Source organism: Anarhichas minor, unplaced genomic scaffold, assembly GCF_050575085.1.
Source record: "Anarhichas minor isolate MPS153535 unplaced genomic scaffold, ASM5057508v1 ptg000012l, whole genome shotgun sequence".
Taxonomy (NCBI): domain Eukaryota; kingdom Metazoa; phylum Chordata; class Actinopteri; order Perciformes; family Anarhichadidae; genus Anarhichas; species Anarhichas minor.
Genome location: NW_027466458.1, coordinates 5,511,598 through 5,530,204, shown reverse-complemented (window position 1 = coordinate 5,530,204; position 18,607 = coordinate 5,511,598). Strand labels below are relative to the sequence as shown.

Here is an 18,607-nt window from a genome sequence, read left to right as displayed (position 1 = left end):
CAACATGCCAAACTTGCAAAACGCAGCATCAGTATTTGAAGACAGGAGATCCATATCCAAGCATGAGCTCTGCGTGCTTTGGGGGCATAAATACCCCAAGACAACCCAACCCCAGACTCCGGAAGAGCTGCGCATACTTCTCTGGGTTTTGATCTAGGATTTCTGTCCAGGAGTCCACATGTGAAGTCTGCTTCCAATCCCAGCGCTGGAATGCACGACTAATGCCGCATTACACGTCAAATGCAATATACTAGTTCAGTTCGGCTTTCTTAAGATATACCGCTAATCAGTAAGTCTGAGAGGCTTTGGCAGTAAACACAGTAAAAGTATTGGTTGGAGGGCTGTTTACAGCACCTCAGTGTGATTCATGTGGAGCCTGATCTGGGGGCGATTCATCTAATCGATTACAAAATACATTCATTTGCATAACCTGTGTTGGTGGGTCACAAGAATGGATCCCGAAGAACAAGCTGCAGCTAAAAAAAAAACAACTCGCCCACGATCCTCTAAAGTGTGCAAGTATTTTAGACCCAACCATGCGGTGCTGGGGTCTATTTTGTTTTCACATTTGTTTGTTTTTAAGAGAAGTTGATTGAATTAAATACTGAAATGTGTATTAGACAAGTTTAGATCTTTATTACGGGTACTTGTGTGTAATTTAAAAGATAATCAAGTCGAATAGTCGTCAGAGTAATCGACTAATAAAGAAAATAATCGTTCGATTAATCAATAGTAAAGTAACCGTTAGGTGGAGCCAGATGTGTGAGGTACATCATTAGATCAAAAGACAGATGTTGACGGTGGTCCTTTGTTGCTGTCGTGGTGGGGAAGAGAGGATAAAAGTTCTTTAACCCATATTCTGTTATTTCCCTTCACATTGTTTAGGTGTGGGGATGGTCATTCCCATCAACGACTTGTACGGAGTGGAATCCACCACGATGGTGAAAGGCGAGAGGCTGACGCGCTGTAAACTGGCCAGCACGTACAGACTGGTGGACCTGTTCAGCTGGGCCCACCTCTCCAACTCCTACATCACAGTAAGGAGCTGCACCGAGACCGAACGTCACAACCGAGTTCTTAAATGTGTTGACAGTGATGGGCTGTGTCCGAAAGCACTCCCTCTTTACCGTACAGTGCACCACATTTACTGCCCGCCATTGTATTTCAGTGTCTGGATTTTAAGTCCCACGATGCAGTGCGTCACATTTTACAGCAAAAATGACACTGGTGCAACACTACATCTGAGAATCTATAATGAGTGACCATAGAGAGCAGTGAGAGAGATATCTCGGACACAACGATGGTTTCTGACGACAGCAGGAATGAATGTGTTGATCGATTCGATGATGTTTAATCAATGAATTGTCTGGATTCCCGCGTTACTTAAAAAAAGATAAAGAATTGATTTCCTTTTGACTGATCACTCGCTTGAATTTTGACTGGAATAGTTTCCCTGTTTAATTTCAGAATGAGAAAAGTTAAAGTCAGCTGTTGTCACATTTACATCCATTTGATTCTTTCTCGTCTTAGGGTCGAGTCAGCAAAGAGCAAGACCACATCCTCATCATCCCCAGAGGACTGTCATTCGCTGAGGCGTCTGCATCGAATCTGGTAAGACACATAAGAAGCCGTGTTTACCAATCCAGAGTTGGTGTTGCTTTGTTTTCCTACAAAGACTTATTTTAACTCTACCAATGCAGTTCTCACTGTGCACTTTCTTGGCACTTTCTGCCAGCAGCTACTTCTTGTATAGCTCACAGACGACAGCAGGGTAAGATGTAGGCTCTAAGCCAACATCTTATTTTTAGTGCGTCTGGATCACATCCATCTTTTCTGTGGTCGTCTGTACGAGAGCAACAACCGCAACATAGCTTTTGGGAGACTCAACAAAATGATGTTGTCTGGCGCTTTCAGATTGCCCTGACTGTTTGTGTTTTGATGCCAGTCTGTCGCTGCTGGTCTCCTCCCCTTCTTATTCCTCTAACGTCGGCCTGTTTTGATCCTGCGACCTCTGTGGTTACACGGGTTGAGTTCAGGTGTTCAGAGAAGTGAACAGAGTGGTTAAGAGGAAGTCATCCAGAATAAAGAGGTTTGGGAGGTCGTGTTGGAGTCAGCTGGGTGGAGCTCTCTGTTCGATCTCGGAGGTGAAGCTGCGGTCATTTCAGTTCACTGTTTTGGTCCACCTCAGTGTTTTTTGCTTCTAGATAACGTTCATCTTTTAGTTTAGTTTGATGTCAGTGCGATGATGAGTTCAGAAGGTCAAGGTTTCAGCTGACCACGCTTCTTCTTCAGACCCTTATCGTCACATTTCAGATTCTTTCTGACGCGTCCTTTGCGTCTAATTAGAAGTGCTATGTTTGTCAGCAGGGCCTCTCAGCAGCAGGGCAGGTTTTACTGAAAGGGTGACGGACGTGACGGGGTGAACTCGTACTGTGCTGGACATGTGATTTAAACCGATCGATGTTCCATCGTCTGACAGCCGGCTGCGGCCGTGGGGTGTCTGTGCTGACAAAGATGGCGGTAGTTAGTTACGCTCGGCCGGTGCCATTCTCTCTCCTCTGCTGGGTGAGAGATCAATAGACGGTCATCCATCCGGACATCCTTATGGCTGTTAAAAGGCAGAGCATCACTGGGGACATGTCTCAGGACTTTCAGCTCGAGTTGATTCAGAGATCACCAGCAAGCTGTGGACTCCACCCTGCTGTTAATTCATCAATATTTTTCTATATCGGTGCCAATATAACACCTGTATTTTTAAGTTTTTGGCAGCACAATATCATTCAGTTAGTTTTCAGCGGGCTTTTTTAAGTTTCATGGCAGTTTTTCAGGTTTAGATTTAATATATATAAAAACAAACGTGTATTTCGTTAGCGTCAGATTCGATGAAGGACGCTCTGTCCTGCTGTAATAACACACGCCTGGATTTTGTGATCTCGCTGGTTCTGGTTTGTAGCACAGAGCAACATGTGGTTGCGTTGATGATGATTTAGTAGAAAGTCTGCGGGCAAAGTAGTGTTTTATTTGTTTGTTATTTGTTTGTCATCTGTGGTCAGTTTCTCTTTCTTCATGTTTTGAATACCTCAGTCTCTTTATTCGTCTTCATTTTCTCTGGTTAACCAACTCTCCTCCCTCCAGGTTCCTACCTCCATCTTTCCCTTCATCGCTCTTCTCTCTCTCTCTCTTTGTAATCTAATAACCTCTAACTGGTATAACTGGTTCGACTATATGTTTCCTGGAATCGCTGATAATGTGATTTCTGTCATCACGCTCATTGATTTTGACTTCATGTCTTCTTAGTTTTGGCTCCACGAAGCATTCACCAAGCTTGTCTCCTCTCCTTGTTTCCCAGGTGAAGGTCAACATCCTCGGGGATGTGATCGAACAGGGCTCCACCAACCTGAGGATCGACCCCGCGGGTTTCAGCCCCCACGCTGCCATCTACTCCATGCGTCCAGACATCCGCTGCATCCTTCACGTGCAAACTCCTGCCATGGCTGCGGTAAGTTCACGTTACGCTGGAAACGTCTTCAAACCTGATATGCAACAAAGTGTCTCGTCTCTGCAGTCCTGAGAGAAGACTTAAATGTCAGCCGCAGACTCGGACGAATAAAACAGCTGCAACACACCTGTCAAAGCTTCTCATCTGCCTTTGCTCCCCCTCTTCTCGTCTGCTTTAGGTGTCATCCATGAAGTGTGGCATCCTGCCCATTTCCCAGGAGTCCTTGATCCTGGGTGATATCGCCTACTACAGCTACCAGGGCAGCCTGGACGACCAGGAGGACCGCAGAGAGCTGCAGAAGGCCCTGGGGCCCACGACGAAGGTAGGAAAACCAAGAAAGCGACACACGGAGCAAGGGCTTCTGGCTGGGCGGTCCTCATCGGTCTTAAAGGAATAACTTGCTCTAAAATCTGACTGTTCTGCTGCTCCTAACGATGCTGCCTGTAACTTTGTGTGTTGCAGGTTCTGGTGCTGAGGAATCACGGTATAGTTGCTCTCGGGGAGAGCATCGAAGAGGCCTTTACCTACATGTACAATATCCAATATGTCTGTGAAATCCAGGTACACAAACACACACCAACGGACACACACACACACACACGCATTCAGCTTCCCCTGCACATGTATTAGACTAGCAGGGCGCAGCTTTTCCCGCTAAATATAATCTCCCTACGGCCATTTTTACATTCCCCCACTCTCACTATTTTAGCAACACTCCATACGTCATAATCTCTTGCCTTGTGGGAACTGTTGGCTAAACAGTCTTACAGCCAGGCTATTGGGAGCGATGAAGGGAGTAACGAGCTGATTTGTTGTTGTTGATGTCTGTCCAAAGCAGCATTTACCGAAGGGTGTTGTTCTTAAGAAAGCTGGAAAGAAAATAGCAGAGGGGATTTCAGGAGGTCTGGATCAAGCGCAGGGGAAATTAATACATTTGAGATATTAAATCAGTAAAAAATATTCAGTTTCACATTCATATTTTGTGTATCGTCTCTTAAAAATCATCTGTACCCCTGGATGGTGAACGGGATGTGTGGAAAGATTGTGGAGTAGCTCAGCTGATTTAAAACAACTAGTTAATGTATGAACAGTTGGAGCAGTTCGGTTAAAGTAACGGTTCGGTGGAGTAGTTTATCTTAAGGTGATGTATGAACAGTTGAAGCAGTAACGGATGAATGGAACAGTTAGCCAAAAGAAAGAGTCGAGACAGTCTAGTGACGGACAAACGGTTGGATGAATGTTTGAGAATCCAAAAATTAACCAATTCAACATAAACCCCGACAATTCAACTGTCTGAGACAATATCGTTGTAATATCCACTTATATGATTAATGGTCGAGTAATGTCTTTTCAAAGGAACACATTTGGAACATGAAGGGTGTGATGTCGAGGAGTGTTGGGATCAACAGATTCAAAGCTATTAAATGTGGTCACTTGTGCTCTGAGAGACGTCGTGATCTATCAATGCTTGTATTAACGTTAGTGTGTCCTGTGGGGGGTTTCTCCGGTGTTTTACCGTTAGACTCTTGCGTGTCTTTTGTGTTCACTCCTACGGAGGATTTTAGAGATGTTATTGCGTCCCGCGCTGTAACGGGCATATCAAATCTCCTGATTGACTCTCCCCGGTCGAGCAAAAGAAAACATTAATCCATCCTGCAAAGCCCAGCTTAATTTCTATAAATAAATCCCCCCGTCGTGTTTGTTGTATGCCCTGTGCAGTACTGTATATTCCTTGGTGCTGCGGTAGCTTTAGATTAAGGGGTAGCCCATTTTGGTTTTGGTAAACAACGTCTTCCTCCTAGATATAAGTGTTTTTGTCTATTTTGTGTCGCGTGAGCCGTCAGTCCTGAGTCTCACACTCTTCTCCCTTCTGTCCTTTGTGACTGCAGGTGAAGGCCATGGCGTGTGCTGGCGGGGTGGACAACCTGATAGTGCTGGACTCGGCCAAGTTGAAAGCACAAGTAAAGGCTGTTGGCAAAGCAGATGATGTCAACATGTGTGGCGGCCATAAGTGGAAGAATGGCGAGATGGAGTTTGAGGCTCTGATGAGGATGCTGGATAACCTGGTGAGTCAACAAAGTGAGAGTAATCATCATCATCAGGCTCATTAAATACACTTTTCACTTCACTTCTGTGTGTTCGCTTTGAACAAACAAGCTCGGAGGTAAATATAAAAATGACATGAAGAGAAGGATACTCGAGATTTCTTCTCCTTTCTTGAATCTCAGCACTCTGGCATTTTGAGAGGTTGTTTTTCGACAAAAAAAAAGGTGTAAACAGAGGTCTCTCTCTCTCTCTCTCTCTCTCTCTCTCTCTCTCTCTCTCTCTCTCAGCATGTCATCTCTGTCTCATCCCTCTCTCTTCTGACCCCTCATGAACTCAGCATTGGTCAGAATTAAACTAGTTACTCTCTACATCGCCCTCTTACAACCCAGCATACAAATGCGAAGACCTTCCTGATTTGAATGTGTAAAAAACAAAACGTAATATGAAACAGGACGTTGTAGAAAAAAGTGAATGCCAGCACACCAGCATGACGGTCTCTGGACAGAAAAGGGTGATCGAGTCAAGTTGAAAGGTCAACTTCAAGCATGGAACTGAGATGAATAGAAAAAGGACAAAATGAAAAAGAAACGGAATGCCAGTGTGAAGCCGACAAACAAACAGCGGGACCCATGTGAGAGTTCAGCGACAGAGAAGAAGGGCCGGGAAATGGGATGTGTGAGAAAGAAAGGAGAGAGGAAGAGGAGAGGGGTGAGTGGAATGGGCGGATGAAGGGAGAGGGACAAGAGAGAAAGGGTCAGAAAGGAAATGTCTCTCTGACTCCGTCCTCTGTGCTGCCAGAAGCCCCGTGCTCACAACACTGTGTGTCTCTATTGCTTTCATTTGACTAACTGTGGAACTGGCAGCTCAACCAGGGATGCAGGAAGGGGAATGTATAATGATGTGATCTACTGAATAGCATTCGTGGGGTAAAGTTACAACAGCGGATACATAAATACAACAAGTACGAATGTATGAATTAGCCTCCCGTGTGGCCATGAGCTTTTGTTTTGTTTCCTGGTCATTGCGAGACGAAACAAACCAAATCGTCTCCGATCAAAGAAGTCAAACTGGCGTTGTTTCCTGCTGCAGGGCTACAGGACAGGTTACACATACCGGCACGTCATCGTCCGAGAGAAGCCCAGGCACAAGAGCGACGTGGAGATCCCCGCCACGGTCACGGCGTTCATGTTCGAGGAGGACGGGGACTGCGCCACGCGGCTGCCCTTGAAGTTCCTGCAGCAGCGGCAGCAGAGGGAGAAGACGCGCTGGCTCAACTCGCCCAACAGCTACACCAAGGTCAGCGTGGAGGGCGGAGAGGAGCGCTACAACAGCCGGACAACCACGGTGAGTGTGTGTGTGTGTTGATGTGAAAAACATGAGGAGGAAGAAAGATTTTAGTGTTTATACTGATTTCTGCACGTACGTGTTTGTGTGTATTTATGTTTGTGTGTTACAACGCAGTTTATATAATAAACCCAAAACACGCAGTGACAAAGTGAAGTTCAATGTCGGTTGTTGTTGACTGCTTTGTTTGGTCGGCAGTTGTTCCTCAGCTGATGTGAGGTCGCCACCTACAGGCTGAACAGAGATCTACATTGTTTTTTGATCTTTGAGGCATTTAGCTTCGTGATTTTATAAAAGAGTAGTCCAGTGATTTAGTATTGCACTTCTACGAGGTTGGATGTCTCGCGGGAGACGCATTTGAAAAGAATGATCAAAATCAACGAGCAGACACTGAAATATCTGACTGTATTTTTATAATGATGGTGGATCCTACAGTTCCCTTAATGCAACGCTGTAGAGTGTTTCACCAGACCCTCTCTGACCGCTGGATGCCTTTCTCTTCAGACCCCCGTTTAATAACCCACACTTCTGATTAGAAATATAATTTGAGTGTGAGATCTATATAAATAGTGTTACATATAATAGTCACAATAGAGATGGTACATGTGTTACAGTGCTGGGTTGTTGTTCCTTCCTTCTACAGTGGATGAAGGCGGAGGAGACGGGAACCCCGATCCGGATCGAGGACCCCAATCAGTTTGTCCCTCTCAACACGGACCCCAGTGAGGTGCTGCAGAAGAGGAACAAAGTGAGTCCAGCGCTCGTCTCCTCTCGGTCGGCATTGTTTCCGACACCGAATGCTTTCCGATGACATCGCTGTGCGTTTTCGTCCTATCACAGATCAGAGAACAGAACCGCTTCGATATGACGTCGTCAGGGCCGCGCTCTCAGCACCTCGCAGGCATCCCTGTTGATGAACCGCGACGGGTGAGAATCATTCTCTTTGGACCTTCTGACATTTTTTTAAAATTCACTTTGTCTGCTGGCCTTTCGGCCTGATGTAGATCCATTCACTCACTGGTGCCAGATGGAAAGAAGTTGATATGAATTTAGACATTGGCAGGACCAGAACACGTGTATCAGCACACTTCTACCAGTTATACATCTTGGGCAGAACTGGGAGTGCTGAGGATGTATTTTGTGCAGCCCATCAGGGCTATAGCATATTCTATGACTGAGATTATATTGTGTTTTGTTTTGTATTGTTTATAACCCTTTTACATCTGTTTGTCACGCACCAGACAATGCAGGCATTTTAAGAAATATAAAAAAATCTGGACTTCATGGAGAGTTTTCATCCATTTTTAGCTGTTTTTTAAATGTGCACATAATACACAGCAGCAACGTCACAAACAGCAGCTGCTTCTCAGGGTGTTTTTGTTTTTCTTTGTGTTCAGAGTCGGAGACATTTCGTTTCCATTCTGCTCCAGAAAAAGGGTCCCGTGTGTGTCTTTTTGTGGGCATGCAGTGCTTTATTGCCTGTTGGACCAACAATACAGATTTCCCTCATTACTGGTTATTGAGCAATGACTCAAAGGTGTTTTTCAGTTATTCCGGCTGATTAGACACCAGTGAAAACACCGGTGTCTGCGCTCCATCGTTGTGTAAGGAGCTTTAATCGCCTTCCTCAGTAGATCACCAGAAAGCACAGACAGTGTAGTGACACCTCTTGACCACTAGGTGGAGCTAAGGAGAACATTTTGAAAAGGCAAAAGGAACCTCGAGTAAGTTGATGTTTGGACTTAGTTATCAAGATAAATGATTAGATAGACAATGATGAATACATAGGAAAGAATAAGGTAGAACATATCTCATTTAGACATTTCCATGTTGATGGTCTTGTGGTTGGTGTTCTTGTCCTGAAGGATCTGGCGCAGACAAAAGTTCTGGTAAATATCCACAAATGTTTTCTAATTGTTGCCGTCGCTGTGGGGTCATTTTATACATTATTGCCCGTTCAGAACAGAAAACATTGCATGTGTTTATTAATGTAGTCACGCCAGTTTTGAATTCATTTTCAACCGTTTTATTTCTGCCGTCGACGGAATTGCACGAGTCGCTGACAATGACATGTTGTGTTGGAGCATGATGGTCTTCAGAGGATGTTTCTTTACACAAAGATCTTGTGAAATGTGTGTTTTTTGTGTGTGTTTTGTGAGTATGCCGGTGCCCCTATCGTGTTAATTGCATTAGTGCGTGTCTCATGCTCGGTGTTTATGTTTCCACAGTCTGTTAAAAAGATGTTGGCTTGCAGACTAATTAGTCGGTGATTATATGAGCTCTGTGCGATGTGGTCGACACTTTCATCTTTATGTGAGCAGCCTCAGTTGGGTCGTAATGAATGATTGTCCCTCTCACACACACTGGGTCTGTGTGGATACCAGTGTGTTTTCTTTGTTTCCATTTGTGTGTTTAAATCAGTGGTTGTGTGCATGCGTTTATGCTCTGATGCGTACAGTGTCAGTTTTTGTGTGTGAGTTTTGTTTTTAGCATCTCAGAAAGTGTGTGTGTGTGCCCTCCTGACTGTGTGTGTGTGTGTGTGTGTGTGTGTGTGTGTGTGTGTGTGTGTGTGTGTGTGAGTGTGTGCGCGCCCATGCTCACCCCTCTCCCTGTCTCCTCACCAGCCATACGTGCCCACAGAGGAGGAGCAGATGGCTCCCTTGCCTCCCAACCCCTTCAGTGAGCAGACACAGAAGGAGCTGCAGGAGTACCGCACAAACGTGGAGAGGAGGCATCTAGGCCCCAATGGTACGACACACACACACACACACACACATGCATTAACACACACACACACACTTGAGCAAACATGCAAACTCATGAGTTCATGGACTGGTGTGTGTATGTTCATAGGTGTGTGGATTTGTTTTTTTTAACTCTTTCACGCTCAACTTGCAAACGCCACAAGAGCTCAGTCCCACTGAGAGACATATGGACTGCTCACACTGGCACAGACACACACACACACACACACACACACACGCACACACAGTGACTTGTACTTCGTGTGTGAGCAGTAAACAATCATGCAAATCTGTGAAGGTTCATTTAACAACTACTTATTGATTTTTAGACGATCAGTCAATAATCAATCCGTAAAGCCACAGTTTGGAAGCTCGCAGGAAGAGATTAGTTTGAGCCGGACAGACTCGACACTAGATTTGAGCCGCAGCTCTCTGCCGTCTTCAAAAGATGTGTGCGTCTCATGTTAGTCCGTCTTTCATTAGAGTCTGCTGACGTGTCAGCGGGGCAGATAGTATCAGACAAGAGCGGTCAATCACAGATATCGGTTTGTATTTTGGCAGTAATCAACTGCAGCAAAATATGTTTCATAGTTAATGTTTTTATAGATAACTGTCACCTCAAGTTCTCTGAAATTCTATATATTATGTTTACACACATACCCGATATAACATTATCTTATTTCTATAGTTCCCAGATGATGGTCTCGGCCTTAAGAACTGACTATATATTGTTCTAAGAATCTATTGGATTTGACCTGAAGTCTCATCCTAGCAGGTTCCTCTCTCTAACGAGTGTCAGGCTCCGTCCTCCTGCAGTGTGCTCCGTGAGCGAACACATTCAACCGTAGAAAAGACAAGAGCCTAACAGCCAGATGTGAGCACGTCCTGCTGAAGCCTGTGAAAGTGGTTAACAAGCCCCATCTGACGTTTTCAAGTGCTCCGAATCGGCTAAAACAGCCGGAGCAGATTTCAAACTGAGCTCGATCCAAATCCGGACTTCTTAAAACTGGCAAATCTGTCCCTCCTCCCCCTCCTCCTCCTCCTTAAAATCTTGACTTGCAGATTGATTACTGTACACGTTGAGTTAGTTCTGTGCTCTCTCAGCAGTTTTGTTGTTAATAAACATCCATATAATCTCACGGTCTGTAGTGATGTCACCATAGCGGCGATCTCAGTGGACACACACACACACACACAGTATTGTCAATGCTAATCATATTATCCCTCTGTCCCACTGCCTTTCAGACAGGCAGGGGGGGAAATCAATAGTGAACAGATAGTGTGGGGGGGGGGTTGATCACTAGTCCCCATTCTGCCACGTTGGAGCAGATTAGCGTGTGCGTACATCAGCGGGCACACGTGTTCATGCGTGTTCACCAAAATCGATCGTCCTTATGAAACGTGGTGTGTGTGCACATGTACTGTGCGAGAGGCCGGTATGACTAAAAGATGGCAGACCGAACACACAGCGGGTCTTCACACCCACCGCATGAGCAGAGCCCGTTGCTATGACAGTGTTGCCTCCACAGGCCCACGAATCCCCCGATGGCCAATCTGGAAGCAAGCTGGAGACCGTCTGTCATGGCCTCATATACGCCTGGGCAACACACACACACACACACACACACACACACACACACACACACACACGTATAGGTTTACCCTTGATTAGTAGAGTCCAGTCCATTTTTAACATTAAATGTCAAAACTGACTGAATAAAAGGACCCACTGTAAGCAGTGCGTGAGGTGCACTTTCATTGGATTTAATAACGTTCGACGTGATGAGACCCACGCAGCTCATTCTATGCCCTGACCTCGAGCTGAGTTCAGGCCTTTGTGCATGTAACACCTGACGGAGGACATATTCACACTCTCACCGCACGGACCAGGCTGTTATGCAACCACGTTCTATACGCTGTGGAGAATGTGCTAATGAACGTGTTAAAAAGGAGATGGGAATGTCATGCATTCACACGAATCGGTGTTCAACACTAATAAAGCTACTAATGCGGAGCTCGACTGTAACATTCTCCGTATGTACAAAAGCTGTTATTTGATCATTTAAGAGATACAAAAACACTCGTGATCATTTAGTGTCATTGCTTTAAAAGCCATGAAGGAACACAAAGGGCTTTTGAAGATGATAATAAAAAGATAGGTTAGGAAATAAGAACATCTTTAAGGATATGAGGGGCGGTAAAAGTTGCTATTGCTCCTTTTGTTCATTTTTAGCCTGAAGTTTGGACAACATAATGTCCACCCTGCAGCCCAGAAGTCTCTGTTCGTCAGTGGGACACTCAGACACCAGGAGACACGGATCACAAACGATCAACAAGGATTTTGGGAAATGTTGTGTAAAAGCAGCTGTGCATGGCCTGATTCTAACATGTGTGTTACCACTAATCTCTCCAACCCACCCACTCCCTCCCCCTGACCCTTCATCCCAAATCCCCCCCAACCTCTCACCCCTGCTGTCGTCCCACTGCTTCAATCCTCCACACCGCCCTGCAATCCTCTCATCCCTCCCTCACCCTCACCCTCCCTCCTCACCCTCCCTGCAGATGGAGAGCACGAGCTAACCTCCGACGACGGCTCCACTCTCTCTCAGTCTCTGTCTCTCACCCAGTCCCCGCAAAGCACTCCAGCTAAAGAAGGTATCACTCACCCAGAGAGAGAGAGAGAGAGAGAGAGAGAGAGAGAGAGAGAGAGAGAGAGAGAGAGAGAGAGAGAGAGAGAGAGAGAGAGAGAGAGAGAGAGAGAGAGAGAGAGAGAGAGAGAGAGAGAGAGAGAGAGAGAGAGAGAGAGAGAGAGAGAGAGAGAGAGAGAGAGAGAGAGAGAGAGAGAGAGACTGTCAGAATGTGTTTGAGTGTGTGTGCATGAGAGGGCAAATTAATTGTTAATGTGCTATGAGTTTGTACCTCACGAATGATTTTTCATGTAAAAACATGTCTATAATGTCCCATCCCCTCCGTACGTAAATATTTGCTTATTCGTAAAAGTCTTCTGGGTCTGACTTTAAAGGAATAGTTTGACATTTAGCTGTCGCTCTCTCCTTAAAGCTTCGACATGAGTTATGACATGAGTGTCATACTGTTGCTTTTTAAAGGGCATAGATCACAAAGTTTGTCCTCAACCTCGAGTGTCGCAGCGTCCTTAAACGCACCACAAACTAGAGTTCAAACGAGTTCACATCAGGACGAGATCTTTTGCCTCTCTGTTGCCTTTTGGTGTAAAACATCACAGACCTGCCGTACGTGAACGCGCTATAATGTCGCATCACATGATTTCTGGGTATTGAATAGTCGCCTCTTGGATCTACAGTCTCGTAGCTATTAACCAGGAGATTTTTGTGTCTGAGGCCAGTCGGTGTGCATCGCAGCGGCCTCCTTACGGGTTGTAAATAACGACACTGATGGATTGACTTCCTGTCAGCTGCCCTCCAGCACTAACACGCACAACCACACAATGAGTAACAATTAACCCACGACAGCACATTGGCTCAGGGGACACGTATTATCTGACACCACCGCTACGACGTCAGCCCACAGTTGTGCTGAGACCAGGTCAATTGTTGCGTGAGCCGCTTTTTAATTTCGTGTTCTTTTTGTGTAAAAGTAACACAAGAAACCGTCTCTGTTTTCATGCAACATGATGCCGCCGCTCTGCATTCCCTAATCTGCATTTGCAACGCAGAGAGAGAGATGTGACACTGGCAGGCCTGTTTGGTGAACATTCATTAAGGCAGTCGCTCTAAGCCACTGTTCAATGCCCCATTTATGTTAAGGTGAAAGGAGGACAGGCTCTCTGGGCTATATGAAATATGTAGAGCACTAGGACACCGTGTCTCTTTGTGTGACGTTCAACGCACAGTTCAAATAGTATCAGTGTGTTTGGTACACAAGGGTCATGAAAGTCTCACTTTAACCAGATACCGTATCATTTTACAAGCTGTTTCTGTCATTTTGTCCAAATACATGGATTCTGTTACATCCCTCCCTGTGTGATGGACATGAGCCTGATATATTCTGTGTATTCATGTGGACAGTTGTGTCTCGCTATTTCCCACATTATCTCCACTTACATATTAGTTCCCTTTGACTTTGCGCTGAGGTTAGTCATATGAAGCGTCGTCCTTATTATTATGTTTGTTATGGGTGCTGTCTGTGAGTAGGGTGCGTCTATAAGCGTTGAGTGATGTGGCCTTCCTTTGTTCCTTGATCCCTGTCCTCGCCCCAACCTCTGTCTCTCTGCTTCTCCCTCAGACAACCACACGGGCCTGATGAACGGCAAAGACAACCACGGCGACGTGGACGAGGAGCTGGCCAAGCGCGTCGGCCGGCTGACCACCAGCGTGGAGAGCGTGGAGATCAAGGTGCGCTCCGGCGAGAAGATCGAGGAGGCGCTGTCCCCCGAGAGCTCACCCTCCAAGTCCCCCAACACCAAGAAGAAGAAGAAGTTCCGCACGCCGTCCTTCCTGAAGAAGAACAAAAAGAAAGAGAAGACGGAGGCCTGAGAGCAGACAGGAAAGGCCGTCTGCACGGAAGAAGAAAGAGGGGCGGCAGCCACCTTTTCTGTTTCATGTCTGTGTTTATATTATGTCTCCGTTTTCAATGTCCTTTCATGTTTTTAATTTTATTCAAATTTCTAACAAAAGGTTTTATGTGCAAAAGGCAGAAGAACGGATCACGTAGAGAAAATGAATTGGGTTTTCTACAACAACAAAAAAAGGAAAGATCTCTCCTTCTGCGAGACGAGAATGTTTGTGAAGTGTTGGGATGGGCATGTGGGCGCACAGATTAAAGTTGCAGCAGATTGGAGGTGACTTGGATGCGTCCAAGGTGTTGGGTGTCTGCACACGCGATCACCTGTGCAGTCCTCTAACAGGGCTCCTCGGTGTCACGTGAGGCCCTTTAGATCCTGAATAACTGGCTCCTCCTGTGTTGTTTCCCAGGCTGAAAATAGAACTGGAAACCACCTCGCGTGTATCTCGCTTTAAAATCCAATTGTGTTCAATGATTACGTTGCAACATTGAGTGATGTTAACCTAAAAGTTGACACTAAATTAGTTTTTAAAGTTTTGTTATTGAATCAGAATTGACAGCCGAAGGGTTTGTGTTGATTTATTTACCGCGTGAGGAGTTCTGTCTCTGCTCTCTCACAGGCTTCTGACACAAACCTCCTCTTCAGCCGACTGGAACAACATAGTGAGGATGAAGGCCGGCAGTTTATCACAACCAGGTTGACATAATCGCAAAGAGCCACTGACTCTCACTCAAATTATTTATGTGGCATTTTCACATCTCCTCTTCATCTCAATGTTGTTTTTGCCAAAACTAAAAAGACGAGAAGAAGACACAACCTCATTTCAGTAGCGCTTCACCGTTTGTGTCTAGTTTGTCATCTCATGAAATGTGATCTTTTTTTTTTTATTCTACACACATTCGGTATTAGTCGACTCTGTTTTGTACTCATTTGTAAGCTTTTACAGAGAATTACAGCTGTTCTGCACGTTTTCTCTTATATGGCCGACTATGTTCTTTAGTGATGCCTGATTGCTGAAATTATATTCTAATCTTCAGAGTACACAAATTTACTATATAACACAGATATATGAAAACTGGATATGTTGGCTATAGATTTTTAACTATATTTTTTATTGTATTGCGCTGCACTTTTCTTGTGGTATATAACCTGTTTCAGTTGCAGGTGGTTTCACCAGTGAAGGAGATTTGTGAAGTAATTTGATAAAAGTTGTGCAAAGTAGCAAGCGAGGCATGGTGTCGGGAGGAAGGTCGAGGACCCCGAAAGTGAGTCGAATGAAGCGGGACAAGAATAGTCTCTCATTGGTGTCGCTCGTGAGAAATCATCTACTTCTCAACGGAACAAAACAGGAAGTGTAGTGTCGAAATACTAAGTCCAAATATCTGCAGTCGCCAGCTGAAATGAGAGTCGCGGGTCGTGGACTGAGGACCTTTTTGTTTGATGTGTTTCTGTGTTTGTTTTTAAAGCCATATTCAAATTTTATTTTTCCTCCATTGTTTTTAATGATGAGACAAGGGTTGCGATTGTCGTCTGCCTGCTCGGCAGTCAATGGACCCTAACGAGACCGCTGTTAAATCTCCCCCGTGACTGCATCGACACCCCTCAGGCCCCCGGAAACTTTTATTTCTTTTTCAGTAGCTACATCCACTGCAGCTTTATTTGCCATTTATTTTCTCCTGGAACTGGAACATTACAAGGAGGTCGTATAAGGACATTTTCTTTTCAGCTTCTAAAGCCTCCCCCCCCCCCCCCCCTCGTGTCATTTCTCCAGTAAACACGATGGTGCTGTAACTGTCAGATGACCCACAGTTGAACTCTGCAAAGCCAAAGTGTGAGGGGTTGCCACATGTCCTCCCCCCAGCAGTTTAACCAGATGTACCAATATCCCAACTAGCAATGTGAAGTATTGGATTTGGGGGGGAGGGAGGAACACATCTTTAGCTGTGTTAAACGATGGCTTTTGGCTCCGGGCAACGAGCTGCTGAGGTCACACAACTGGAAGATGGAGAAGGGAGGTGTGAGTTTGGAAATGGAAGTGAATATATAGTGTATATATCTATATACATGTGTGTGTGTAGTAGAGAGGGGCAGTGGGTAAGGACAACCTGACACTAACGCACCATCTTTTCATCACTCGGACCGTCTTCCTCTTCCTGGAAAGTTCTCTCTTTTTTTCATCCTCCATGTTTATCGCAGTATACGCTTTCTTTTTGTTCTTTTAGTTTGCAGAGAGCGCTAGGCTTATTTCATTTTTATTAACCATTCTATGAGGTGAACTGAATGTTATTTTCTCCACTTTTGTTTCCGACTGTTTGCACCTTGCTTCACTAATGCTCTCTCTCTCTCTCTCTCTCTCCACCTCTTTTTCTGTTTAAAAATAAATAACGAGTTTTGCTTCGGCATGCCAGAATAAGCCGAGCTACTTTGTGACCTGTGAAAATCCTCTATAAATGGTTATCTAATGGAGTTGCTTTTAGATGTATTGCTAATCAGTGTAAATTCACAAATAAAGCTGTATTTTAAGAAACGGAAGCTCATTTTTCATGTTTGTTCATCACAATTTGCCTCATTCCTCAAAACAGTTTTAAGTTCAACATAATCCATGCACGCTCATTTTCCTTTATGCCACGATCATGAATTCAGCAGAGTAGAGCGGCTTCAAAGTGAAGCACCTATGTGCTGAAATACAGGGCTTTGCTGTTAAATGAGCAGGAAACACACACACAGTACCTGGTGCCTTATTTTAAACCTTCATCCAAGATGTTGAAATATGAGAATGAATATATTGTATGTGTGAATAGTTCAATCAGAAAGTCATGACACATTTATGGCAAATGTGACGATGATAACAGAGGCACAGGAAACGTGGAAGCACTCGAGCAGACGTGCTGTGAAATGCGGAGTGAGCAGAATGACACTGGACACACTGAGATCTGCATTACTCTGTGAACACAGAGAGAGCAGTGTATAAGAAGTGGTTTCTCCAACAGAAGGTACACATTACCTGAAATGCACCGTTCTGTGTGAGATGTATTTGGTTAGTGACATACTGTAAATACTGTGTGTCATTGTTGTATTCTTTGTGTTCTTCAGAGCAGTGGTTTTCCAGTGAGTGTTGGGACTGCCACGGTGGATTGCAAGATGATTACTGGTGTAGGAAATAAGAATATCTCAACTCTGCTGCACCACCTTTTTTATAAGCTTTGATTTTTTTTCTTGTGAAATACCGTCTAGTTTTAAGAAAAAAGAATTAGCCTCAAGACGAGATGAGGAGTGGGCTACAGAGGTCTGGTCAGCTCACTTCTTTCGAACTTCACACCCCTGATTTTTTATTTGATTTTTTTTATTTGTAGTCCCAATTCACTCAAGTGACATCACATGAGGACATTAATCAGATCTCACAAGCCACAAAAGCCTTTAAACTACTTTTTACAAATACAACGTAGTCCCCGAGACCTGTAAACAGACTCTGTAGTGTAAAATCAGTGGAGTTCCCCTGTAAAGAAAGAGGGAAGGAGCCGCTGCTTTAAACAGTGGTTATGTTCTATTCTTTGTATGAGTAGGTGTGACTTTTCGTCTGGCGTCCTTATGATGTGTCCACAGATGTTCACTTTACTGCCAAAGAGTCCGCTTCTCTCTTAAACTTTGAAATCAGCTGCACTCCTCCCGCAGCGCGGTCGCCCGTCTCATGTCGGTGCAAACCTGTCGCAGATGGACACGACGTGGCGTCTGTGTTGCACAGCGACTGTCCAGCAGAGTATACAGGCAACTTTGTGTGCATGCGAGCAGCCGGTGTGCCTTGACTGCATTGATATCCTCAGATGCAAAACTAAATATGCAAAACCTACAGTATGTGTGTCATAATGGTGTGTGCTAACCGTACGATGTGGGAGGATTGACTTAATATTTACATCCTGACATAGAACTAGTTTACCCCCAAACCTGTCCTTACCCTGCAGTGACCTTAAATCATGATAATAATAATAATCTATCATTATGATACCAAGCTGCTGCAGATAGTATTGGTGATGTCCACTGTGGACTGTCCATTGCCTCTGATGATGTCACTTTATTTAAGAAAGGATTAGAAATGTCATCAAAGTAATGGTGCCTTTTCTCACCTGAGCCTGTTGTTACTTGTTCTCTACCTGGGAAAACAACACAGTTCAGTTCACTACCGTCAAAGATCATCATTTTCAGGACATATACGGCAGATAGTTTAGTTGACAATTTAAGAAACGGCTGAATGGTTGGAGAAAAAGTTACTTGAATGTAATTTTTTTTAAAAGGAAAGTCAAGCATGAGCGCTAAAGGCACTAAGAGCCCCATCAGGAAGTGTTTTAGTGAGAGGGGAGGATGTCGTGGGAAAGCCTTTATCTAGGATAATTTATTGTTTTACATGTAGCTTCCATATATCTGTAACCCGGTGCT

General features: G+C 44.7%; 1 protein-coding gene across 7 annotated transcripts in view; it reads left to right on the top strand.

Moving 5' to 3' along the window:
* Positions 1-16,703, top strand: part of add3a (adducin 3 (gamma) a) — a 76,421-nt gene extending 59,718 nt beyond the window's left edge. For 5 of the 7 annotated variants that reach the window (XM_076090395.1, XM_076090397.1, XM_076090394.1 and 2 more), the window contains exons 4-15: positions 886-1,037; positions 1,531-1,611; positions 3,350-3,499; positions 3,678-3,821; positions 3,962-4,060; positions 5,389-5,565; positions 6,635-6,889; positions 7,533-7,637; positions 7,730-7,816; positions 9,514-9,637; positions 12,196-12,288; positions 13,897-16,703. In XM_076090395.1, coding sequence (XP_075946510.1) covers positions 886-1,037; positions 1,531-1,611; positions 3,350-3,499; positions 3,678-3,821; positions 3,962-4,060; positions 5,389-5,565; positions 6,635-6,889; positions 7,533-7,637; positions 7,730-7,816; positions 9,514-9,637; positions 12,196-12,288; positions 13,897-14,147 — 1,718 coding nt within the window. In that variant the 3' untranslated portion in view covers positions 14,148-16,703. Of the gene's footprint in view, positions 1-885; positions 1,038-1,530; positions 1,612-3,349; positions 3,500-3,677; positions 3,822-3,961; positions 4,061-5,388; positions 5,566-6,634; positions 6,890-7,532; positions 7,638-7,729; positions 7,817-9,513; positions 9,638-11,162; positions 12,289-13,896 lie in introns of those variants that run through there. The other 2 variants (XM_076090398.1, XM_076090399.1) reach the window with 2 other exon arrangements.
* The last annotated feature ends 1,904 nt before the right edge of the window (positions 16,704-18,607 follow it).